The following is a 27790-nucleotide window of genomic DNA, read 5'->3' as shown; positions in this document are numbered from 1 at the left end:
TACAGAATCCATTCACCAGAATGAAGCTCATGAATGAAAGCTGCAGTGTGACTGAGTGTGTGTCTGTGTGTTAGCGAGGGAGAATAACAAACGTTTAGGAGCCTGGGTTTTAGTATAGATACACTGACGAAAAGAGAGCAAATTGGGATGTTTCAAACAAACACATGATCCGGGACTCAATGAAAATAAGGATGGCATGTCGAAATGAGTATGTGATTAGTGCAGATAGGGAAAAATTCACCACCACAATGAGGGGTAGCCGCAAGCATTATGAAGAGATTAGGGGATAAACATTCCTCCTACGGACACAAACATGTAATGGGAGCCTGTAGAAGACATTTGACTGGTAAAGGTTGGAACCACATACGTCACCTTCATAGGAGCCTCTCGACAAACGAGGCAAATAAACTTTTCAGCACTTGAATATTTTGTGGACCGAACCTATAGCTTCTGGGCGCAGGGTCAGTGCAGTAAGCAGCAAGTAATGACAAGACAGTTTAACAATTTCAAAATGTCAAATCTATCTGGAAGGTAAGGGAGCTGTAAAATGACTGTGGACAAGATGGATCTTACGAGATCAAGCTAAAATCTAGAATAATCAACAGGAAAAAATATTTATGCTGCCCAACCAGAAATGTATTCTTGCAATCAGCTTGAGTCCTGAAACAGCACTTAAAAAAATTCAGAAACAGCACATACTAGTTACTTATTCAAGTACTGATGCTATTTGTAGGGTTCAGATCAGGCCGGTTCTGGCGTCGAGGCACTGTACGTTTATGTTGATCATATCTGGAGTTAGAAGTGTGTCATATAGGTGATATGTATTTCAGGTACAACACCTCCACAATGATGCATTAATAAAACTCATTATAAGGCTAGATTTAAAAGAGGAAGCCAAAGCATCAAAAAGTCGCAAAAACAAAGCCCTACAGTGGCACAAAAGAGATAAAGTGAGGCAGAACCAGTCAACGTGGCATATTTACCAAAGCATCACTAGAGCATAATGCACCAAACGGACAGCATACAACTGTAAATGTGAGTGTTTTTTCAACCAAGTGCGCCCTATATAAGCTGGTATAAGTACATAAAAGTCCTCCCGCAATGTCCCATTAAAAAAGACGCCTAAATAGTGACTATTTGCACGCCTCTCAATCTTTGATTCATCAATCAACATAGTTTGTAGTGTCTGCCTCATCAATCAATCAATCATGTCATTTGTAAAGCGCACTACATACCCGTGAGGGTCTCAAGGTGCTAGGGGGGGGTGCTGCTACTGCTCGAAAAGCCAGGTCTTGAGGAGTCTTCTGAAGGTTAGCAGGTCTTGGGACTGCCATAGGTGGCTGGGGAGGGTGTTCCAGGTCTTGGCGGCAATGTGGGAGAACGATTTGCCGCTTGAGGTCGCTCTTTGGATGCGGGGGACTGTGGCGAGGTCGGCGGAGTGGAGCTGGCGAGTGGGGGTGTAGAGGCTGAGTTGTCTGTTGAGGTACTCTGGTCCGGTGTTGTGGAGTGCCTTGTGTGTGTGGGTGAGGAGCTTGAAGGTTATCCTCTTGTTCACGAGGAGCCAATGAAGGTCTCTCAGGTGGGGTGTGATGTGGCTGTGTCGAGGGATGTCGAGGATCAGGCGTGCAGAGGCGTTCTGGATACGTTGCAGCCGTCGTGGATGGGTCGTCATGGATGGGTCACAATGTTGCCTCTGCTCACTATTCGTCAATGAGCAGAGGGATTTATGGGAGATCTTAAGCAAGGCACGGTTTGAAGGCAGACTGTGCAGTTGTCAGGATCCTGTCACAGGTCCCGCATCATTCGTGTAACATGCTGGTATAGTTGTTTCTAGGCACTATTATCGCAGTGCTGCAAAGGCGCACTTACAAACATGGGGCCTATAAGCAATAGAACCACTCAATATTATCAAAAAGATATTTAAAGTCATCTCATCTTTAAGATGCTTGCCTAAACATGTAGGCAAGCTTAGGGAGGAGTTGTGGGCTAGTAGCATAGACGATAACTTTAGATCAGGAGACCTTGGTTCCAGTTCTGGCATCCACAAACCACCCATTGTGTGATTCTGGGCAAATGACTGAATGTCTTTGTGGCTTATTTCTCATTTCTGGTAAAATTATGAGTGTTTTGGGATTGGCCAATTTGTGGTATGAAACTCTGCATAAGTACCCGGCAGTATGCTAAGTATAAGGAGCATGTGTAGAATGTGTGGATTTTACTGTATAAGTGCTGCTACCGCATACTGCACACAAAATAGCTTGGATACCCCAAAGTCACACCTTTGGACTCCCACCCCCTGAAACGCCAAAGTGTCCCCCTCCCTCCCAAGACTCCACCGTGCCCTTAGCCCCTCTTAGACCCTCTCCTCCCTCCCTGTGCAGCTGCAGCGGCTCAGTAACTTCTATACACATGAAATGAATTCCGCCTTCCCCATCCAATTCCAAAATTGCTCATAGGTCTACAATAATTTGTCATACATCAAGAATTGTAATGGGGAGCCCCAATGTTGTATACAACAACACAATTTCTTATTTGTTCGTACAAAGATTTATTTATTAACTATTGTGATTTTCTGATTATTTCACAAATTCATTAAATCACACTAAAACATCAACCCTTATTCAATACATATATTGTACAAACCTCCCCAACCTCATGGCCTCAACTAAACCTACACAAAAATGTATAAAATCTCATTCACTTTCACTCTAGACCCATGAGCAATTTGGAAATTGAATGGGGATGGGGGAATTCATTTTAGCTATGTTTGTCCATTGTAATGACAAACAGTGGGGGAGGTGAGGCTGGGGGCGTCCCACCGGCGTACCACATTTAATGTCGAATGGCTCTGAGATCACGGCATTTACTCCAGCTCTGGCCGTCACCTGTTGTAACCCTCCAGAATCCATGTCCTGAACTTCGGCCCTAGCCCCACTTCACTCGGTGTATGTTCTAGGAATGATCAGTGCACCTTGTCATGGAGTTTTTCGAAATCCAGAATGAGTAAACCTGCCTCTTTGCATGATCACAGGGTGTGCCTGATAATGGGTAGTTTTTTCTTGGTGATGTTGCACTCACAACCTTCCCCCCAACCTGTTCCTCACAAAGCCAGATTGGTCTGGGTGTATGTTGTAATGCCAACCAAGCTGAAAAAGATGATGCTAATAAATATGATTGAATAGAAATGGATGAAAATGTAAATTCCGACTGTAGGCATGTTATGAGTGAATGTGAAGCAAGTACCGAAGAGGTGAGTGATGGGCCAGGTACATCTAGTGCTCCAAACGTACATGCGAGGACAGCATTGACAGCAAATTCAATGCTGAAAGATTTGGTAGAATGTTTACCAACCCGAAGAAGTTTGAAGATTTTATTTGTGTTTGTATGGAATAATCTAAACATGCAGACATTTTTGTTTGCTTTAAGCTGACACATTTTCTCATTTTAATATGCATTGTATGCATATTTTCAATAGTTTTTTATTTTTGGTAAATAATTTTTAGTTTTAGCTTTTGTTGCTCTGTAAAGGGGAAGGTGTGTTTTAATGCCAAGTTGTAAATGATGATGTATATAGTATTCTTTGTTGACAAGTGGACAGATACGGTTCCACTATAGAACATGCAGCGATCGGGGTTCCAAGGGTGGCAGCTGGTGGTGGAAAGCTTGAGGCTGTGTCTGTATGACGTGTCTAGGGCTGCATTAATAAAGAACCTACCTTAGATCCCGCTGGTTACTTCAGAGTCGGTACTACAGTGTATCGATGAGATGAAAAGTGACTCCTGTCACAAGGCCAAAATATTTGGAAGCATCATAGAATCTAAATTCAGAATCAAGATGGCGCTGTAAGCCCCCCCCCCCCCCACCGACTCCCCCACATTCCACTAAATCCTTTCTTGGCTTCGGTATCGCCGCGACAGAACCCTCCTTCGTTGTGTCTGACACCCTCGCACTACTTAGGAAGGATTTATATGTATTTTATAGAGATGGCTTTTCACCCGCCGTGGCTTGGAGCCTCACCAGTTTTCAGTGTATCCCCCCGTTGATCACTTCCTCCCAACCAGTCCAGTCCGGGGCAGTCCAGTCCAGTTCAGGGCAGGGCAGGGCTCCAACCAGTTGCTGCTCTTGCATAAATTGTGCCAGCCCAGCCTCTCTGCCATGTGAGAATATTGTTTCTTAATAATCCTTCCCCTCCATACTCATCCGCCCCTCCCCCAGGCCGAGGAGGCTAACAATCTTGGCTTGCGTTTGTTTGGCTCTTAATTTGCAGGCCAAGAGTTTCCTGGCCTTCTGCCGCCCTCAGAAAATGTCTGCTTCACCAAAAGTAATACGAATTCGTCTTTCCTTTAACGGATGAGCCTAAGCTGCGCCCACACTGTCAACGCCTGCCTTCTGTGTATAGCTGAATTGCTTTTCCGACCCTGCCACCCTGTCTCTCTCTGACCAATGCCCTCATTGTATTTAATTTTCCCGTTACTGCTATAAAGTGTTCCCTCAACACTGCTTCTAGGTGGGTGTCCCACAGAAGTCATTTCTCAATGTTTGTATTACTGTTCTGCATGTGGAGCCTCCACATCTCTTGCCAGCGCCACTTGGTTCCATATTACCTGCCCCTCGGCCTCTGCATATTCCCAGTCATTAGTTCCAGGTCTGTAGGGCCATCGTCCGAGACGAGGCTAGCGCCTGCGCATTTCCCCTCAGAGACTTTCCATTCGACGTGTATGGCGTTTAGGTACATTGGAATAAAAGTGTCGTCTCTTTCATCTGGGGGCAGCATCCTCCAGATGTCTGTTAGGTGATCGCCTCTGCTTCATCTGGCCTTTGATACATCCTCTCCCTGTTCCCATCCATCGGAATCGTGCCCCCTCCTATGATCGCCTCCCCCTCCGCAGTCTCCAGTAGGTCTGAGCGCTCTTGCTCTGTATTAGGTGCATATCTCATAGTGCCAATATCGGCAACTGTTGTCACAAAACATATAGTAAGTACATAAATAAACCACACAACACTTTTGTAAGTGGAGAAATATTGCTGCAGGTTTATTAGCATAACCAATATGCAAACATGGTGGGTTATCTTACGGGCGATCCGATCCCAGGGCAGGCCAACCCCAATGCAGCCTGCCCGTCTGATAAGCCTAAATTACACCGTGGCAGTCGCCAATTGGTGCATACCAAATCTTGGGAGGGGCCACCCCTCCCATTCGTGGACCACCAGTCCACGTGCTTACTCACGCCCCCCCCCGAAAGAGGTGGGCGGAGCGTATGCTGGCAGCCCCCGGTTGCTCAGACCCACAACCGCCCGTAGGACTAACGGGGCGCCGTAGTTCTTCCAGGGGACACTCTAGACATCCCTGGGTATCCTGGCTTAGCACCACGCTGTGCTGCTGCATGAAGTACCCCTTGGTATCTGCAGACTCTGGATCGCCCTGTAACTCCTCCACAGCCTTGGGAGTGGCCACCGTCACTACCAGGGCCCCCCACCAAGGTAGCCTTATTTCCTTACAACCTGCTGCAGCCAAAGCTTCCCCTCGGTCCAGTAGGAAAGGATCCATGCCTAAACTAGAGAGGTGCACCCCATCTCCCTCCAGGCACCCTGTGGACTCGGCGTGTATAAGACCATGCCTGATTAAGCCAAAACCTCTTATTGCCGGGCTTCTCCCAGGTCCAGCCAAAACAAGTCTTAACCAATACAGGGCCGGAGGCCATAATGCCCCATCAGGACAGGTGCCCCAATCCATTCTAAACTCCCCATGGATTTATGACTGAAATAACCTGCCTAAAATTAGGCGATGGTCTGATGATACCCTTGCCCGGCTGAAGAACAAAACCTATTCCAAGCCACTCCTGCCAGGAAGTGTCAATGCGAGTGTAGTTACGAGTTGACAAGCCCGCTCTACCTCCTCTTTCCTCAGTTATCTGAGTCTAGCACTAGTATGACCATCACCTTCCGACAGTCACCACCCTATGTGAAGCCTTGCCCTCCCAAACCTCTGCTAGCATACCAGGGAGCAGACAGGACAGCGTGACCCAGGGGGGAACCCAAGCATAAATCCCTCTCTATGTTGAATACTGGGAATGCCAATAGTTCCCCAGCTACTTTGTAGCCCAAATATGTTTCCCAGGAGTTTCCCCCAATCATAAGGACCATCGCCCCAGTTGGAAGGCCACTTCCACAACCTGCATAGCTGCCAGCAGTGCTGGAGGGCGGGAGAAGTCGCCAGTTACCGTTACTCCCATCAATGGTACCTGTTTCGTCAAACTAAAGGACGGGCTACTAAGTGGGCTTACCAGACTCCGCCCTTGAACCAGAGGTCAGACCCAAGCCCCTCTAAGTTCTGCTGCTTCACCTGCCCGTTAACATGAATAACTGGAGCAACTGAACCACTTATCGCCGTGCTACATGTCCTCTTGGACAGGTGCACGGGCACCTGTCCAAACATCCAAACGCAACCAGAAAGTCGGACCGTACCCAGAACGGTAACCCCCAACTGGCCTGGAAGCGAGGCAGACAATGCTCCTGCCTCGACAAGGTATGTCCTTTGCCTAATCCGTGTCTGGCTGTAAGGGTTAGACAATGCCAGTCCCAGTCCCGGGTGAAAATAGGAGCTTTACAGCTGCAGGTGTTAATGATGGAACACGAGGCCTGATGAAGCAGACTGTAATTCCCTTGCTACTGTTGTGCACAAAACCACAACCATTGGCTCTCCATTGTACAATACCTTCATGCTAATCATGGTTTCCTAGGAGGATGTTGACAAGTCTATGTTCAAGAAGTCTAACCGTATCCTGAACAGTAACCCCAACTGGCCCTGATGCGGGACAAACCAAGCCAAGGCACATAGGAGATTTCAATAACTAATAGCAGGTCTAACAGCATCAACAGGCATCCTAAGCCTACAATAGAATTGTTGGAGTAAGGGTATCCAGTGAGAATAAAGACGACAGCCTCCCATCTGACCAACCGTGGTGAGAACCACTCCTGTACATTCTAGTACAAATGGTCCCTGTTGACCTGTCAATGCCTGATGTACGTGACCTAGTTACATGGTCCCTTTGCATGGCGGCACGCCATTGAGACAAACATCCAAACCCCGATAAGTACCACTACCTGCCTACGCTACAATCTTGCCTGGCATTCCTCCATGCCCAGATATACCATGCGATTATTGCTCTACTCCGTCACATGACCCGACCATACTTCGAAGAACAAACACAGCGTGGAGAAGCGGCCTGTGACCTGCCCCAAAACTCAACGGAATCATCCTATGAGCCGAATGATGTGCGAGCTCGCCGCCAACCTGTCGAAGCCTGCCAACCCCACCAGTATTTGGACCCCTATTGCTCCAAAATTGGAGGGGGGAGAGGGGGCAGTCCTGTCTGGAGATGTGTGTAATGGAGGACATGTGTCCTAGAGTACCTATTGTTTGGGTGCAAATATCAGTACCACAAGTACCTGGTGTGTTCAATACTAATAACAGTACTAACAACTCAATCATCGTATTACAACCGTGTGTGACAAACAGGTGGGTGAAAGGCAGGCTAACCCCAGCGTGACACAGAAAGACCCACCACGCGGCTGTGCCCCAAAACCACCATCCCGCATCAAACGGACCCAATGGAAAGACAACAAGAGCCTAACACTCTACACCCGCGGATAACCCAGGAAATAACCAATAACACTAGAGTAAATAACAACGGACACGGAATGACCTGGGGACCCAGGGCCAGGCAGCAGTGCAGGCCTCGGCACCTGTGGTGTGTGTGAGATCGGTGCCCACTTCAGTGTGAGCCAGGGCCCGCGATGCATGCATACTGTCTACATGATCGCTAAAGCACACGTAAACCACCCTAGCTGTTCCTTGCCGCTAGGTCATCCTACCCTAAGGAGCCCCAATGAACAACCCGGGAACATTAAAACTCCTTCAACACTAAGCTTAACTCTTTGTTTAGCATAGGTGCTGAAGGCGGTGAGTATACCTTCCCCCTGATCCCGGACACAGCGGTGAAGAGGCCCCTGTAGAACCCGGCCAGTCTAAAAGACACCCAGAGCCGAGGGAGCCCTGCGCAAGCCTCAAGTGTTGTATAGAGTATGTGAACGCAAAGGTGTAGAAACGTTAAACATGAGCTCCAGTTACATGACATACTGAGCACGTCATCGCATCCCTATATTTACTACACACGGGGCACTACCTACAACAAGCCCCTCTATTTGCTAATCAGTGCTGCTAATTGCCTATAGTGAAATAATTCCCCATTGTAGCTCCGTTGCATGCCCGAGAGCTATTCTACCTCAGATTAAACTGCCTGCGAATACGAAAGCTGGGCTGGCCTTCCCACACCTGCAAACAGCCAATTCTGCACAACTCCCGGGGGAGCCCTTAATAAAAAGGCGAGGATGGAGGAATTGCACAAGATACACAGCGGCCTCCTCAGAAGGCAGGCCCCCCCCAGCTCTTCCCTTTCCGTTATAGGAAGACATCTACCTGGACAGAATCAAGGGGAATTGAACCTGTAACCTAGAGAGTAAGAGTCTCAGACCTTAACCATTGGGCCACAGTGACTCTGCCGAACTACCAGCACCACCGAATCCTCCCTCTCAACACCAATAACGATGTGATTCCAAATCATCGTAACCTGTTGCGCTTTTACCTTATCATCCTCCCATAAAACATAATGCCTGCGTGCGGCATAATGCGGCCTGTCACTGCCTCAAGCTACGCACTACAAATGGACACTATACCTACAAGCCAAACTTGTTGGGAGGTGGTGGCCTCATTGCCTAGGCAACCTGTAGCTCCGCTTTGCATGTAATTGTTCTGGAATGAAGAGGCTGTGTAAATCCTAATCAGTCACTTAGAAATTACATCCCCTTACAACTGTCAACCCAACTACACTTTATCACCGCCTTGCTTCAATGCTTACCCAAACGCGAGCCACCGTCGACACACCTAGCTGACAGGCCAAGTGTGACAAGGCACACAAATATAAAGGCATCACAGCACACCGTGAAACATTCCAATACAGCCCTGTCTTACCAAGGGGACCCCAACCATAAGGAAGGGTACCGCACATCTGGTGGTGCGGCACCTGGGGGAGGTAATGAAAGCATGAGAAATGAGTGGCTAGGGGAGGACGGCGCGCGCGAGGAATGGGCGGCAGGTCTACTGAAGGTGACTGGAGGATGTACGAATATTGTATGTCTCCCACTACGTCGTGCCGTCCCAACTGGCAATAAGTTCAAGAACTGCATCAACCAGGAGCTCTGCCCATGTGACTGCACCCATACTTCGAGACCCGGGAATGAAGGACTGTGACCGCCCCAATCTCCTTGCCCTAACACCGGCCCAGCTGTGTCCAAAAGACCTCACAATTCAGCGCGTAAAGTGCTTAACTCGTATAAAACTCTGTCAGGACTGACACTAGGCGGCCCCTTATCTTGTCAACTCGTAACTACACTCGCATTGACACTTCCTGGCAGGAGTGGCTTGGAATAGGTGTTGTTCTTCAGCCGGGCAAGGGTATCATCAGACCATCGCCTAATTTTAGGCAGGTTATTTCAGTCATAAATCCATGGGGAGTTTAGAATGGATTGGGGCACCTGTCCTGATGGGGCATTATGGCCTCTGTAAGAGTTCTTCTGATTCATGTCGAATGGGGAACCTAGCTGACCTCAGTTTGTCTCAGTCTTTTGGGAGGATGAGGGTTTCCTACAGGAGACAAAGGTCTCCTGCTTCCTATAGTTGTCTCAGTGCTGCCATTCACTTCGTATTTACGTGTATTCCCCTCACAGTGAGTGAACTAATGCTCAAACAGGATCTCTCTCTGACTCTCTTTGGCTCCACTATCGGGTCGTTTGTCATCTCCCTCCCGCTCTCTAAGACTCCAGCCATGGCGAAGTTTACCCAGCCATGGCTCCTCCTCCCTCTGTTCCAACTCCCTCCCTCAGTCAGTGCTACTTCCCCCAACAACCCTGAAGCTCAACGTGTGCTCCCCTTTCTGACTCTAAAAACTACCCCTTCAATCTTTAGAACCTTTGGGCCCCCCCCTGATCGCCTGCTCTTTCAAAGATGGCATCCGCATTAGTCGCTATATCACTCCCACTCCACCCAGCTCCGAAGAACCCAAACTTCCTTCCCCTCTCTCAGCATCATCAAGCCTTCCCATCTTGCACTTTCGGTGACCCCAGTTTTCAGCTTCGTCCTTCTGCTCCAGTCTTGCACTGTAGAACATTGCTCAGTGAACTATCTTCAAGTCCTGTGGTATCTCCTCTTTCGCTTCTCCAATGTCTGCTCTCGTGGGCTGCTTAATGGCTCTTTCATATTGCGCCGTCTGCCCGTGTAAATGAATTTCTTTCTGTGAGGGCCAGGGATCAGGCCCAGCTCCTTTTTGCATTTTTGCTGAATCTTGAAATCCCATATTCTTCCTTCAGTGACCACACTGCAATCTTCTCCTACCAGGGCGTTAAAAAAAGTAGGGGCATATCAACAAGCAGGCGATAAAAAATTATCGCAGCTTTTGTGGCCGTTTTCGGACGAAAAGCGGCGATAATTTTATCGCATAATCAGCAAGTTCATGCTAACGCGTGAAACCTTGGTTTAGCACCAGGATTCCTAACGCCCAGCTTTGCATCTCTAATGAGATGCAAAGTGGGCGTTCCTGACCTGGCATGACAGGAGAAATGTCGCTAAGCGACATTCCTCCTATCAGCAAGCCCCTCGCTATGAAGCATAGCGTCAGGAAAAGTAGCGATACCCCTGTTATCGCTACTTTCCTTACGCCTGCTTCAGGACTGACTTAGCCATGATATCCTATGGAAGGTGGATATCATGGCTAAGTTTGTGAGTCCCTATCAGCAAGCTAACGCCACATTGCGTGAGATTATCGCTGGGTTTCCAGCGATAATCTCACGTTAGCCAGTTAGCGCTAGGATTTTTATCACTGATGAGATAAGCGTTGCTAATAGCACGCTATCTCAGCGATAAAAATCGGCGCTAATTATGTGAGCGCTAAGTGCGCTCAGCGATAATTATCGCCGGTTGTTGTTGATATGCCCCGTAGTGACTGGCGTAAAGTCTCTGTGTTTCTTGAGGCTTATAGATGAAAGAGCCTAATAGGGTTGTATTTTAGGGTCATTAAAAGTTATGGCATCTTTCTCTTGGATTTTGTCCATCGTCTGCTCTTTCTCGCCAAAAAAGTGAATTTGGCTAAGAAGATCTGTTAGGACCTCGCTATAGGATCCCAGCTGGGTTACTCTATGTGTTTATCCAGTTTTAACAGTGGTGTGTCAAGTGTATTGTGGATCCAATGCCACAGCTCACATTCCTCTGGATGTTGTGCCCATCTGCTCCTCTCGGAAACCCTCTAATGTGCCCACTGCTTCCTAGTGATCTTGTGAAGAGTCTTTGCTTTGCTCCTCCAAGACTTGCAATCTTGCCCCATCTACCGTACACTCAAAGTCTTCAATTCTGCCGCCGACTCTGCCACCTCTCTCCTAGGCTCCTACATGCACATCTTGAGATCTGTTTTGCTTGACCAGACATCCTTCTTATTTTCTCTTAGGAACTAACTGCGATATGGCCTATTGTCTGATGTCCTCTTTTGTAAGAATCTCGCATTGTGACAAGTTCTATATTTTGCCTGCTCTTTTTTGTCACCCAGTGGGCACGTCTCTCTTTTTTCCTGCCTCTCCCCGTGTTCTTCTAGGGCCCACTTGCTTTTTAGGAGAGATGTGGCACCCAGAGCTAAGATGGCAGTCATCTGACCCCCCTGAATCACCTACCTTGCTGACAAAATGATGTCTTACTGCTCCCAGTCTGTGCAAAGAAAGGCAGCAGATGGCCCGGCATGATCTACCTGACTCCTTGGGAGCCTACTGGGGGCCCTCTCCAGCTCTTCATCTCTCTCAAAACTAGAGGCCCTCCAGGGTGAAGATTCAGGTGCTCAGTAGCCCTGACTTCTAGCCGGACAGGAGTCGAACATGGAGACACAGCCTTTTAGACCATGGTCAGCTTGGCCACACACCCTAAGTTGGTACATGTTATCTAGTAGGCATACATTGCCAGTGTTTGCCATGTCATGCTCCAATCAATTTACGCATCGCTCTATCTCCATTAGCCGTACCGCCTGGCAACTATTCTTGTACAGGCACATTTTGCCGCTGCTGTTCCTTATGTCTTGTCTCTTGTTCCCATGGAACACTGCCCAGGTTGGCACCTGTAAAGAATTTGATTGCACTAGCTGCATGTTACTTTGCTGCATTTTTTTGCACAGCTGGAAATGTAAATAATTTTCAGTCCACCAATCCCCTTTCACGCCTAGACGAAGGTGCTGTTGTCAATGTGGTGGTAGGTGGCTTCTACTATGAAGTTTTTTCCCTAGACTGTGATGAACTTGGATTCTCTGGACATCTCTGCAAAATAGTAATGTGTAAATGGTGTTCACAAAAATGCTTTGTGCTTTTATAGGAAGTCTGAAGGCCTATCTTTTAAGCAGTGTAACATGAGTGGCCAATTAGATGGCTGGTTTTTATTTTTTTAATGTATTATGGGTACTGCGGTACCCATAGAGACAATGATAGTGTGCTGCATGGCTCTTGCAAGGCCTTTAATTCCTAAACTGGGTCCAGAAGTACCAAGAAAAATACTGCGGGACCCGGATGTTTAAGTTAAGCCAACTATGAATGGGTCATTGTTTCAAATTTATGCCAAGACGTTTGCTGTCAGGCCCAAATAAGTAAGAGATATAATTTTGTAGTTTTTATTAAAGTTCTTTGTTTTTAGGTGTTGCTGTACCGCAGTATACCTAAAATGGGTACCGGGACTCAGAGTAACACCACATCTGATTGATTGGTGTAGCTGTGTTTATGTATTTTGAAGTAGTTCCAGTCCCATTTTCTGCATCAAAACTTTGGATATCAGTTCACACCTTATCCAATCTGTCCTTATGTGTTTTTTGGTCTCTGGTCTTTTTTGTGATGATTAGACCAACTATAACTTGGAAAATGGCATCAGGAATGGACCACCCTGAACCTCAAAACCCTGAAGAGGTGGAGCAGGAAATCAGAGCCTCTCCCCTATCGATAGTTTGGGAGTTCTTCAAAATTCCATCCCAAAATAAGAAGGTCTCTGCAAAGAAAGTGACATACAAAGTAAGTGACAAGGAGTTCCGCAGAGGGATAGGGAAACGTACTTCTTTAATAATTCTGAGGTGCATAAAAATCACAATGTATGGCATTCTCACAGGTACAAAGGTACAAACAGGAGATGGCACGAAGCGCAGATGGCCACTGCATCTCCAGCACACTATGGCTCCTCGAGATACACAGCCCAACAGCACGACTGTGATCTGTACTTTGCCAGAGATGGTATTCTTTGTCTGGAATGTAGCAAAGTTATTTCTGTCAGAGAGCAGAGTGTCGCCACTCGGAAGAACTAGATGCTAACTCATTAGGTCATTTGTAAAGAGATTTTTTTTTAAAGAATTCTCGCCCCAAGTTCTAACACCCTTTTTCAGTTTTTAGTTTACTCCCTCCAAACATTTTTTAAAGGGTTCTTCTTGGACCACCTTTATTGGTTTAAAAATAGAAATATATATGTTGCTTGTCATATCTGTCCCTAATTCTCAAAGTAAATATGGACGTGGGTCCAGAGGTAGTAATTTTAGAATTTGCATTCGCTTTGCCATGTTGTGCATTGAGGCTGGCAGCAGGGCCTGGCCTGTGCCCAAGCCCTGCTTCCAACCAAGGTCATGCAGAAAGGAGGCTGGGTGCAGGGCCTGGCCAATGGCTGCTCCCAACCACCGGGGGTGGCCAAACTCTTTTTTTTCGTAATCATTGTTTGGAAACTTTTTTACAGGATTTTTTCTGCAGATTTGTCACATGACACCAAAGTTAATAAGAAAACAAAATATGCATTTTCTATGGAAAGTCTAACCTAACATCAACTACACTGGTGCTAGCGCCGCAATATATATATATATATATTTATATATATATATATATATATATATATAGATATATATATAGATATATATATATCTATAGATAGATAGATATAGATATGGATATATTTCACTGAAAAAACAAAGGTTAAAGTGACGTTATAATTAAGTGAAAATGTCAGTGACAACATAATATTTTAAACTCCCAAAAAACTCTGAAATTCACTGGTTCTAGTTATCTCTAGTAATGATAATTTGTGTCCTAAGGTAACTATAACTCGCACCCCCACCATGCACAGTTTTGTCATCAATGATGTCATTTCAAATGTTGTAGTGGTTATCAATGATGTTATAGAACTTGTCATGAGTGATATAATATGTGGCGTAATAAGCTGTGCATGGTCAGGGGTGAGTTGTAGTTACTTTAGGGCACGAGTTATAGTTACTAGAGATACAGTATCTCAAAAACTACTGAAAAGATTTCACCAAATCACAAAAGCATGCTTGGTGGACCAAGATCTCACTTCCTGACAAATTTGGTGCAATTCTATTCAGAAGTTTTTGCGGTAGTCTTATTAAAAAAAGTCTATGGAATAGAAATGCAGAGTTTGCGTTTTGGGACCCCCCTTTTGTCTCGGCCCCCGCCTACGAATCATACTGAAGATTCATCAAACGGTGCCAGAGTTATTAGCAAAACAAAAAAGGCATTTCTTATGGAAATGTATATATATAGAATATATATAAACATTTTTATATATTCACAAAAAAAAAAACCTTACAGGGACGTTATAGTTAGGTTCAGATTTTACACAAACAAAACCATAGAAATTCAGCAGTTATAGTTATACTTATCTCCATAAACAATAACTAGTTCCCAAAGGTAACTGTATCTCGCGCCCATGCCATGCACAGTTACAGTGATATTATCTATGATGTCGTAGAAGATGTCATGACGGATGTGGGGCAATTAGCAGTACAAAGCGAGGGCGCGAGTTATAGTTACTGTGGGCACGATTTATAGTTTCTTGAGATACGTATAACTATAACTGCTGAATTTCCATGGTTTTGTGTGTGTAACATCTGTAACCTTTGTTTTTTTTTGTAAATTTCTAATGTTTTTTTTAATTCTGTTTCCTAACCATAACGTCCTTGTAACCTTTGGTTTTTTCAGTGAATATCTACGTTTTTTAATGGTATTTTTAATGGTATTTCCTAACTATAACGTCCCTGTAACCTTTGTTTTTTTCAGTGAATTTCTAGGATTTTTAATATTGATGAATATTTAATTACCATATGTTAATCCAACCACCATCGCGCACGGTCCTGCGGCCAACGCCCAGCATGTAGCGAACTCCTTGCCGCAACAGGGCCTAGCCCTTCAGCCGTGTGCGGTGGGGGGTAGGCCACAGGGCCTGGCCAGTGGCGTAACAAAACTTGAGGGGGCCCCCTGCAAGGTATGTGGAGGGGCCCCCTCGGGGCTCAATCAGGAGCTCCCGGGCTGGAGCATTGTGCTGAGGGGGCCCTCTGGAGCTTGGAGGTTCCCCCGCACCACGGAGTATGTGGGGGCCTGTGTTACGCCCCTGGGCCTGGCCTGTGGCCTGGTTGGGTGGCCAACCCCCAAAGGTAGCCAATCCAGGAGGTGGAGCACGCAGCCCCCCTCCCTCGGCCCATTTCGGCTCCTGGGACCCAATCCTGAGGTCCTAAATATAACTACCTCCTGGTGACCACCAGTAGGTAATATTTATTATTTATTCATTGGCTTGCCACCATAACTGACAAGGCCATGCTGTGTTGAGCGCAAGCTTTCATGCTTGGCAAATAGAGAAGAACAAACACCATAATTATCTACGAGACGTTGTGTAATAGCATCAGGGTATTTGTGGGACCTTAAAGAGTGAGCTCTGTCCATCACAGATGCAAAAACAAAAGTTGATGGACAGAATGCAGAACAATGTCATACATTCACCCCAGTACAGAGATCTGGGCCTAAATCCATCGTTTTTTTGCTCACCATGCCATTCCAGTTTGAACCCAGACATATGCAAATCAGTCTTGACCCTGTGCCTCATGGGAGCAGTTCGGCCCGAACTGCCAAGCCAGGTCCTCCCTGGACTGGAAACAAGTGGCATGCGTGTGACCAAAATGTCAAAGACAAAAACTTTGCTTTATAAAGAGCCTGGCTCAAGTAGCTGAAAGAATAAGTGATCGCAGCTGTGGAAGCACACAGCTTTTTACAAATCAAAAGCAGTTCTCAGATGAACCACAACTGGGCGGAGCCACGACCCTTCTCTGTAGAACTGTTCAAAGCTCTCTTTTGATCTCTGATCACATAAGGTAAAGAGCTAAACTGCCACGCCAGACCTAAACAATGGTAAGTTATCTTGATTTTAAGACTGGCATGATACAACTGAAAACAAATGCGATAGGGTGGGATGGAAAACATTTTTAGTAACCATAAAAATGGAATACTTAGTAATTTGAATGGACCCAAAGCAGTAAACCAGTGTTTAAATGAAGAGTAGGTAACAGCGCAACCTGACTCACACTGCAGCAATTGTGCAGGAACTGAACTACTCAATGAGTTATTTTTCACTGCTGTCCCAGCCTGCATAAATCTAATGCTGCACTCCTGCGATATATTCAGCAGAAGAATGGATTCAGAATGTGGCGAAATAAAAGAAAAACAAGCAATGGCAAAGCCTATAGGTCGGGCATTGGTAGGGAAAATATTTGGCAACTTTGTATATGTTGGCCCCAGGAAAATTTAATAATGAGGCAGCACAGTTGGATGTTATTGTATGTTTTTGTTTTAAAATTATAAAAACAATAACAAATATTTTAAAAAAATAAATAAATAATGAAGCAGCATCTTCAACACTGGGAATAGGGCCCATGTCCTGAACAGACTACATTAGCCAAATTAATCTGTATCCCCAAAGACGAGTGTTATGAAAAATAGCAGGAAGATTATGTTAGCCTTGTAAGTGATGAATTTGAAAGGCATATAAACAATAAAATATTGTGTAGTATGTACTTTTAAAGCAGCATATAAGTCCTGAGACCAGGTAAGAATTTACAGTGTTCATATTTTGACAAATTTAGGAAATCGGTATCTCAAAAAGCCGATTACGGTCGAGGTTTTTAGTGGTGGGGTGGTGCAGACCAAGGGGCAAGGATCTACAGTGGGACACCAAACGAACCTCTGGATGCAAACATTTCCAACTGGGTACCCCAATTTAAGGTCAGAGTCGTGCCATAACTTCAGTAGTTAATATGTCTGCAACTGTAAGGGCTAGAAAGGTCGTTCAGTTGGTCTAAATTCAGGACAACCAGACGCGCAAAAAGGACACAACACTAAGACGCAAGAAGAAAAGGGAAAATATATCTATGTCCCTCTGGAACAGGACTAAGGAGGTATGATACTACAGGCTTAAACAGGGGGGTGTAATCTTAATACAAACAGCACAGCACGTGATGGATCTTTTGCTTGAGTTAAGCTCAGTTATTGATACTCATTCCAATACATCTTAGTTTATCTCATATATACCATTATAGGCAGGGACCAGACATATGCAAATCACTCTTGGCCCTGCACCCACAACAACAGTCGAGACCGAACCACCAGGCCAAGGTCTGCTCAGAATGAGAATTCAAGTGATCTCAGACTGGTATCAGCTTTGTAGGGCCACATTAATGCAATGGAGCTTGATTCGTATGGCACGCAAACGCGGTACCCACATCTGGGCAAACACCTAATGGTTAGGGAGACCCACTTTCACAGCACAGTAGACGGTCCAAACTGAACTGTCAGGCTAGGTACCACCTGGCAGTTAGGCCTAGACTGTGTGGTCCCTTGTGGGTGGGACCAAGACTGATTTGCATGTGATAGTACACAACCTAAAAAACCAATGGACTGGAGTACGGGCCAGAATGATTATCTGTGGTTGAGATTACTTCAAGCACTCCACTCATTTGTGCTGTCTAAGTGAGTCTCCCAAAGTAAGAGGCACGTTCCCAGACATGGGTACCATGCTCACTGTGCTACAGGACTCAAGCCACACCTCAGAGATGGAGTCCAACAATGCGGAAATCAGTATGAGTTTGCTTGTACTCATTCAGAAGAGGATCGGGCCTGGAAGTTTGGCCTGGACCTTAACTCATGGGGTAGGTCGAAGGCTGATTGGCGCATAGCTGATCCCTGTCTGTAACGGCACAGGCAAGCTGAAAAACAATGGACGAGAATGCAGCCCAGATAACTTGCATTCCCAAACAGGATTGTTTTAAAGCAGCCTATTTCCTTAAAGGACTTGTTGCTAAATTAAAAACCATAACATAAATATGGTTTGGAATATATTGGCAGGAGCAGACGGTGGTCCAAAGGACACGAGGCCACGATTCCCCATAGGAAAGCTGTCCAACCTTTGCGAATGAGTTACCACCCCATTTGAGGTGTCAGTAACAGTTCTTTCGCGCTTGCAAACCAGTGCTACACACTATACCAAACCGCAATTAGGATGGGCCGCCTCTTTGATTCTTTATAGGTCGATAAACCCTTTTTACTTTTGCAAGTCAGGTATGTTTTTCTGACTTGAAAAATGAGCTTAATACAGTCCAAAAAGCTGCAATGAGAGCTTGAACATCCCAACGGGGCTTGGTGCATCATGTCCTAAGAAACCTCCTCCTACCTTCATGCCTTTGTTATTTAACAAAACCTCCGCGTACAGATGACCCGGAGTATCCCCTGCCCGTCCCCCCAACCGGTCTCCACTAACTCTTTTATTCTTGGACGCCCCCTCGACCCCGCTCCCCCACATGTCCCCTAGGAGGGGTGCGGCGGCGGCAAACAAACCGCAGAAAGGAAACCTCTGCAAATACCGGCATGTACACAGCAAAGCCCACACAAAGGCCGCGCTCTGGAGGGCTGGCCCGGCGGGACTCACGGGGGAGGAGAGAGCAGCTGTGGACTCATAGGCGACAGGAGGGGGCAGGAGACAGAAGAGCAGAGTGGATAGAACCCTGTGTGATTCATAAACAAGAAAGAGAGAAGGTATAAAAGAGACGTGGAGTTTACAGAGAACGGAGAAAAGAAGCAAAGAGGACTAGAAATGAAGGGGAAGGGAGGACTGTGATGAAGAACAGGAGGAGGAAAGGCTCTATTGCCTAAGTGCCACAACCACGCAATAGAAGTGCCCAAACATACACTGGTAAGGGGCAGAGGGAAAAGAGCCAACACGTAGGAGAAGAGAGATGGGCAGGGAGAGGAGGAAACAAAGGCAAAAGAGGCGAGAGACAAGAACAAATTTGAGAAGAGGGGATGCGTGGGCAGAGATTTTGTAGAATATAGGGGAAAACAAACAACGCGAAAGAAGCACAAGCGATGGGGAAAGGAAAGATAGTGAGCAGGATGACAGACTGGAGAAAGAAAACAGCGAGAAAGTGAAAAGCAAGAGGAGGTCCTCATGTCAAAGAGAAAGGAGAGAGTAAAGCGACGAGGTATAACTAAATCACACACATTGAGAAAGAACGGAGTTTCATAGGGATGGAAAGGAGAAAATGGAAGAGGAGGAAGAAAGACAGAACTACATTAAAGAGAGAAGAGCATGACACACACCAAGTAGGAGATAGGATACAGGACACAGAAATAGATAAAATAGGGTTAAAGATAGAATAAAGAAACAGAGAGGAGAACTGGGAAACGGATACATGGAGAGAAAGTTGGTGAGAGAGAAAGACCACGGAAACCCGGCAAAGTTCTGGTTATAACTATTTGACTCTGTGACTAAACCAATACTTTTAAAGAACAAATCAGGATGAAAAAGATGTGCGGTGATACTGCACTAATCCCAGGACAACTCTTGCCTGCTAAAACCTAACCTGGACCTGGAGAAACATGCAGCATTACCCCATGGTCCTCGGTGGAATTTGGAACGGGGGTTATACATGGAAGTAGCTACTGTCCTAAAAGCTATGAGTATTTGTGGCATTCACCACCTCCAAAACAGGTCATATTCAGCAGCACGACAAAACCAAACCTTCCCAAGGAAAAACAGCCCTTCAAACACACCTCAAGAATCTGCCTTTGAGAGAAACTGCATGAAGGTGTACAAATCCACTGAGAAGCCCAGATACAGACACAAAGCACAACGACATACTACTGGCATTCACCACCTCCAAAACAGGTCATATTCAGCAGCACGACAAGACCAAACCTTCCCAAGGAAAAACAGCCCTTCAAACACACCTCAAGAATCTGCCTTTGAGAGAAACTGCGTGAAGGTGTACAACCCACTGAGAAGTCCAGATACAGACACAAAGCACAACGACATACTACTGGCATTCACCACCTCCAATACAGTTCGTAATCAGCAGCACGACAAGACCAAACCTTCCCAAGGAAAAACAGCCCTTCAAACACAACTCAAGAATATGCCTTTGAGAGAAACTGCATGAAGGTGTACAACCCACTGAGAAGCCCAGATACAGACACAAAGCACAACGACATACTACTGGCATTCACCACCTCCAAAACAGTCCATAATCAGCAACATGAAACCAAACCTTCCCAAGGAGAAAACAGCAATTCAGAAACACACCTCAAGAATCTACCATTGAGAGAAACTGCGTGAAGGTGTACAACCCACTGAGAAGCTCAGATACAGACACAAAGCACAACGACATACTACTGGCATTCACCACCTCCAATACAGTTCATAATCAGCAGCACGACAAGACCAAACCTTTCCAAGGAAAAACAGCCCTTCAAGCACACCTCAAGAATCTGCCGTTGAGAGAAACTGCATGAAGGTGTACAAATCCACTGAGAAGCCCAGATACAGACACAAAGCACAACGACATACTACTGGCATTCACCACCTCCAAAACAGTTCATAATCAGCAGCACGACAAGACCAAACCTTCCCAAGGAAAAACAGCCCTTCAAACACACCTCAAGAATCTGCCTTTGAAAGAAACTGCATGAAGGTGTACAACCCACTGAGAAGCCCAGATACAGACACAAAGCACAACGACATACTACTGGCATTCACCACCTCCAAAACAGTCCGTAATCAGCAACATGAAACCAAACCTTCCCAAGGAGAAAACAGCAATTCAGAAACACACCTCAAGAATCTACCATTGAGAGAAACTGCGTGAAGCTGTACACCACACTGAGAAGTCCAAATACAGACACAAAGCACAACAAAAAACTACTGGCAGCCAGAGAGGAACTACACACCAGTAACATGCTCACATTCGAGCACCATAAACACAAGCAAACTATAAACAGGCATAAGGTTAGTCATCACAGGCTGCAGAATAACCCTTTGTCTACTGGAGAGAGAATGCCCCTGTCCCAAAGTTCTTTTTCACGGGTCACCCATACCTGGCTACCGTCCTTGGACAATGAGGATATATGTCTTAGGACATTATTTTGGCAGTAAAGTAGGACACATATATACTTGTACAAGGAACTTAAACCTTCCTAAAGCATGTACACACAGTCCTGTGAACAAGAGAACCACTCGATATGTGAGTGAGTGAGTGAGTGAATTTATAAAGCGCCTATTAACCCAGAAGGGGTCTTTTGGCATTGGTTTACCAGTTGTTTATCCAAATAAATGTCTTCAGCTTTTTCCTAAAGCTTAAGAGTGAAGGAGCCCGCCTGATTTCAATGGGTAGCAAATTCCACTAAAGCATCACTGAACAGAGCATATGTGCCACTCACTAGCGTTACGGTTATACGTGGAGTCTATTCTAACAGCATTTCCTAAGATTTACTACGAACTGCTCGAAAAGGTAATTGGCATTTGATTTATAATTTAAGTAGCTGAAAATTATCTGGTGTAGTCAATTTATAGAATGTGATGTGGTCTTCAACAGGTAGCCACTGCAGAGCTTGATGTGACAGAGATGGGATTGCCTTCATGTAGACCAACGATAGCAGGAGCTGCTGTGTTTTGGGCCTTCTGCAGCCTTTACAACAGAGTACAGGGAGGCCCTGCTTGCAGAGCATTGCAATAATCTAGCCTGGTGTGGATTACAGCAGCCAACTCATTCAGGAACTCTCTTCCCATCAAACTCAGAAAACTGACTCCACTCACCAAATTTAGGAAACAGTTCAAAGCCACTCTTTTCAGACAAGTCCTAACTTAAAATGAGCCACAAGATTAATCATGGACTGTTTGTTCATCCATGTTAATCCACTTCCACATCTTGAAGGAACCCTGTTTGCTCCTTTGTGAAAGGTCCTAACACCTGGCACATCCAGGTGTGCTTTATAAATGATAAAATAAAATAAGAATAAATACATTTCAGCACATAGCATCAATGCAAAGTTAATTTGTGAGCGATTTGACTGCATGTTGTAAACGCAGCTCTTAGTTACCGAACTGCTTGCGGTATAAGAGAAGCTTAACACTGAAAAGACTGAGGTCATTGAGTCTGGGTTGGGTCCATCTCTATGGAGTCAACTATGGTGGCCTTCCGAGGCAGAGAACTGCCCGGTTCCTGTGACCAAGGCTAGAAACCTTGGTTTCATGTTTGACCATGAACTAAAGTTTGCAAAACAAATTAGTCAGCTAACTTCCTCCTGCTTCTTCACTCTGAAAATCTTGCGTAACATTCTGTCGTTTATTCTACTCACTCTCAGGAAAACGGTGATAGGCGCGCTTGTCCTTTCGAAAATTGATTATAGCAACGCTCTATATTTGGGAACAGAGAAGGGCCAGATCGCCAAACTACAATCATTGCAGAATACGGCAGCACTTGCGCTGCTGGATCTTCCTAAACACCACCCCACGTCTGCGAGTATCAGACAGCTTCACTGGCTCCCAGTTTTACAGCGAGCAGAATTCAAAGCCCTCTGTCTCGTGTACAAAGCTCTATATGGAGGGGGAGCCACGGATATTCAAAAACTCTTTTTCTGGTATGAGCCGCAACGGAACCTCAGGTCAGCCAACATAGGGCTGCTACTGGTTCCTAGGATAAAGAAGGCTAGATGGGGCGGCAAGAGCCTCTCCCATCGAGCAGCCAAATGGTGGAACACTCTTCCAACCACTATCAGATTACAGTCCAGCTGGCCTCTTTTGAGGAAAATGGTCAAGACCTGGTTATTCCCCTAGTATCCAGCTCGGCGTGCCGGGCAACGGTATCAACACACCTTAGCGTCAAGACGCCACGGCAATCAAGCACTTTCTATGTATTTCAGTCAGTCAGACAGTCATTAGAGTAAAAATTAAACCATATATATTTATCTTTTTCTGCTAGTGCAAGTTTGTCAAAAAATGTCAGGACAGTGATATTTTTGTCCAAAAATGTTAAGAATTTCCTGGGATTACAGAGTGGATATTCTGTTGAAGCCAAAGATAACAATTTTGGCTTTGATTGATTGCGTTGGAGGCAATTGTTTGACATCCAGTCTTACACCTCTACCATTAATTGCAATAAGTTAGGAAGAACTGAGCACCTTTACAAAACCAAATGTACAGGACTATCTAAACCATCTGTAGTTGTGGCACAGATTGAACAAGGGGAGTAAACAGATGTAAAATATGGCAGAGTAAAGGCTGAATCCAGTTGGATGCCAAAATATGCCTTGCCTGGTGGAAACAAAATGGACCCAATTTACCATTCTGAGATCTGCCTGTCAAAACGTAGTAAAACAAATTGATGGCGTCATGCGCGGCCCCTAACACGGTTGCCAAATGCTCCAATATTAGAGTGTGATCCAACATATTACAGGCTCCGCAGAGGTCCAACAAGCTGGAAGGGGTGCAGTACCCTCATCTGTAAAACTCAGACTGACCTTCCCAGAAATCATGAAGTGAGATATCAGTTCAATGTAATGGTCTGATCCTGCATGGATTGGCGCAAAATATTCTGTTATCTAGAAGGTGCTGCAGTTGAGCGGTTGTAACATTTTCTAACTCTTTAGTTCATACAGTTACATTGGTTCATAAGATAAAAACAGCAAGGTTAGTGGGAGATAAGTTGGCTTTCTCAATTTAATGATCACACCTTTTTTCAAGAATCTTTTTTTTAAGCAGTTGAACCGTAGGGGCAAAAGTAACTTGCTTCCGGGGCAAGGTGGGAGCTGGATCCTGGATGAAGTCTGTGGGCTCAAGATTTTGGAGAAGAGAGGATTTCTTTGAAGCTTACTGGATGAAGCTGAAACAGCAGGCTGTGAGAAGTATGTAGGGTTTCGTTTAACACTCATTTCTAGGGTATGTCTTACTGTTTGAATTTTATGAAAAAAGAAATGGCTCAGTTTGGTACAAAGGTGCCAGAGGGGGAAATGATATAGAGTTGCCAAATTAAATTATGGTATTGTTCACGACCTTGAAAACAGCATCCTGATGGAAATCAGAATTATGGATTTCTTGAGCTCAGTAAGCTTTCTTGTCTGCCTTTGATGGCACGACTCAGTTAATCCAATTGGTTGAGAGATGTCCTCGTGGATGAAAGGACGAGCTAACTGTGTCCCCGAAAAAATTGGGTTGGGGAGCTTTGGCGTCCTGCCTTGACTGCTTCTCCAGGTAGTAGTGCTTTACAAATTTATTACACATCCAGCATTTAAAAGCCTTACAGATGTTTAGAAGAGACAGCCCTACATAGCATGTTGCTGGGACCGCCACTCATACCGTGATGGGCACAGCTCTAGCAATTTTTTTGTATGACTGAGGGTGTTCCAGGTTGGGATCCTTCTGGGTATTCTCTGCTTGGAAATAGCTTGGTCGTTGTTCACCTGCCTTAAAGAGATGACGAGCTGCCCAGAGCTTCAATTATTTGGTGTTGTATCCATATAAAATCTCAAACATCTTTTGACATCCATTGAATGCAACTACTATTGAGCCATGGATCAAGATTTGGGAAGAATATAGCACTACTGGTTGGTCAAGCTCGTATTCTGATGGAACTCTTGGAATAAATCTCGGCTTAATTCTTACCTCCACTGCTGTCCTCAGATCAGAATACCTAAATCTTCCATTCTCACATGGCTGATGTAATTGCTTGCAATCAAAGTCAGTGCCAGGACTGCATGTTGCCCGCTGGAATAATGTAGGTGGAATTCACTGATTTTTAGAGATGGGTTTAATGAGTAGATATATTCTGCAGAATATATTCCTTCATCACTCCAAGTGTTTTGGTGAACAAAAGCCTTTCTACCTGTATCTCAAAATTCTGGTCCTGTTTTTCTTATGTGTTTTATTTCTTATGTAAATGTTCATGCATGTACACTCTGCAGTGGTTGGATCCTAAGTCTATGTTTATTTGCCTGCCTGAGGGATAGAGAAGGAAGCACCCAGCCCTCCTTCACGGTCTACACTTCATACCCTTTCCTATCCATTTATTTTCATTGCCTTTTCCAAGAATAACCTCCCGTCTGAACTTCCCTGAGGGACAGGAGAAGAAAGCATCCAACCCTCCATTGCGGACCATGCTGCATTCCATTTATCCCGCGGGCTGTTTCATTTTGATGGCCGGTGCGAGGAATGTGTTTGGTTCTTCAGGAAATAAAGAACTCTGGGTTACTCAATGAGAGGGAGTGGCCTTTCCTAAAGGACTTCATAGAGTCCCATACTGAAAGAAGGGAGGCAGTAGTCTCATCACCCTATATCTCAGAGATTTCTGAAAAAGGTTAGAGGATATCCCTTCATCAGGAACTTTAGGGGGACGAAGACCGCACACATACTTCTCATGAAGGTAACCTGGAATATCCTCTGGCTACAGTCGTGGGTTCTGGAGACAGATAATTTTTTTATTATTTTGGGAGGTAAAGAAAACCTGAACCCAGAATGCTGAGCAAAGAAGAAACAATGTCCTTTGTCCTGTTCTCATAGACAGGCCCCCAACAGGGAAGTTCAGAGGAAACAAAAGATAACAGGAGTGCCCAAGAGGAAAGGTATTCCCCCAAATTCTTATCTGTTCATGAAGTGCAGCAGGATGTTGTGTAGATAGAAAAATGATGGAAATATTTGTTAGAAGTAATTGTAGAAACTTGAAGGAGTACAGATCACGTCGAGGACTCCCTCCTTAGCACATCAAATGCAATAGCAAATTTCAAGATGACTTCAAGTAACAGTGACTTGTGCAACTTCACCTCAGTGGGGTGTCTGGGATACATAACGATGTGGGTAGGCTACATAAACGAAAGTATTAAATTGATGCTGTTTATACTACTATGTCAAACGTACCATGTCAAACCGTTCCCTGTTGTCAAGCTTCCCAGCTTGACAACAGGGAATAAGAGATAATGCTGAGGAGCTATCGAAGGCTGTTCAACGCACTTTGGCCTGTAGATCCCCTTATTCAGCACACAGAAGAAAGCACATCAGACACTGCGTGTTTTCTTCTATTAACTCAAGAGAGCCAAGAGAACTCCAGATCCCATGGTACAAACCATAAATGGAAGAGGCTAGTCTTGACCCCCACCAGTTGCTTCAAACAACAGAAAAGAGTAACTTTGACGCCATCAACCCCTTCTCATATATAAGAGAATAAATCTGACGTTAAAGTATGCCATAGTAAATAGAATAGAGTCTCACAGGCTCTCCTTGCTAAATGAAAAAGTGCCTCTGAAGCAGTCTGTTCACAATATTAAAAAGAAGAGAAACCCCTTAGCACTTCAGGATACCCCAGAGAAACAGTAGAGTCTATCTCTGCCCCCACAGGTTTTGCTCAATAACAGAGGCCTACAGGGTCCCTTAATAAGGAGAAGTGAGCATCCCTGCTCCTACAGAATGCCCCCAGTAAGCAAAAGACAATACCTCTGACCCCACAGGTTCTCATGTGCTTGCTGCTCTCTGCCTCAGGTGTGCCTCGCCTTGAGTCCTCCTCCTCCTCTCTTCTTTCAGGCACATGGCGCCTGTAGACCCGGTGCGGCCGAGGAGCAGTATCCCTTGGGCCTGGTCCATCCAAAGGTTCGATGAAGTATTCATTATCCGAGAGCTGAAAAACTCCTCTCTGGAGAAGACAAGAGGTCAAGAATGGGGGGGGGGGAGAGAGAAAAGGTAAAGAGTGTTTAATGGCAATTTCACAACTGCAAACTGACAATCACTGAAAACAGACAATCACACTGACAGATTCCACCCACTTATCTAATGTACGATATGGAGGCTGTAAGTGGCTTACACAAGGCAGTGTAGGGGACTGACTCCCTATGACGTCATGTATCTGTATGACACCTGTAAGGTCTTTTCGTAGGACAATCAGTGGTTACTTGGCACTATGCTAAGTGGATACTGTCATTTACCACTTGATTCAAATGGCCACAGACACTATTACACTCCGACTGGATCACCAAGTTACTCCATTTGGGCCCTTGATTCTCCAGAAGTAGTGTAATCAAGCAGTCGAGTCTTACACTATGCAATGTCAGGGTCTAAAGGCTCAAATGTGGCAGGAGGCAGAGAAACCAATAAACTGAGGCCCAGATTTACTACGCTTTTGTGTTGGTCTTGGGTTGTGCAAGGCAATGCAAGGACAACACAAAGCCTTCAGTAAAATGTACAAAGCAACACAAGGGGGGATTATCGACAATTTGCATGGCTATGTAAAGAACAAAGGGGCTGTTTGTTCTGTGTTAAGTTGCATTTCGAGCTGGGAGGCATTCCATGGATGGAAAAGGGCATTCTAGTGCATCTACCCATGAATTTGATGCAATTCCATATTTGCAAACTTTCTAAACCTGGGATTGTGTCAAATCAGTAAGCCTACCTGAGGATGACGTAACGAGGAGAATAAACTTAGTTTCACCTTTTTATTTCCTCTTTGTATGCGTGATGCCCTCTGCATCATGCATAGAAAGAGGAAAATGTCTCTTTGGATTGTTTTTTTGCAGGAAGGTACCCCTTCCT

At 45.3% G+C, this 27790-nt stretch overlaps 1 protein-coding gene across 1 annotated transcript in view; it reads right to left on the bottom strand.

Moving 5' to 3' along the window:
* The window catches only part of ADAMTS7 (ADAM metallopeptidase with thrombospondin type 1 motif 7), a 487405-nt gene that overhangs the window by 341682 nt on the left and 117933 nt on the right, over positions 1-27790 (bottom strand). The window contains exon 3 of the mRNA XM_085644679.1: positions 26702-26897. Within this exon, the coding sequence (XP_085500805.1) occupies positions 26702-26897 (196 nt within the window). The remainder of the gene's footprint in view (positions 1-26701; positions 26898-27790) is intronic.

This window comes from Triturus cristatus, chromosome 3_1, assembly GCF_964204655.1.
Source record: "Triturus cristatus chromosome 3_1, aTriCri1.1, whole genome shotgun sequence".
Classification (NCBI taxonomy): domain Eukaryota; kingdom Metazoa; phylum Chordata; class Amphibia; order Caudata; family Salamandridae; genus Triturus; species Triturus cristatus.
The sequence above is the reverse complement of the archived record's forward strand: the minus strand, read 5'-3'. Positions and strand labels throughout refer to the sequence as shown.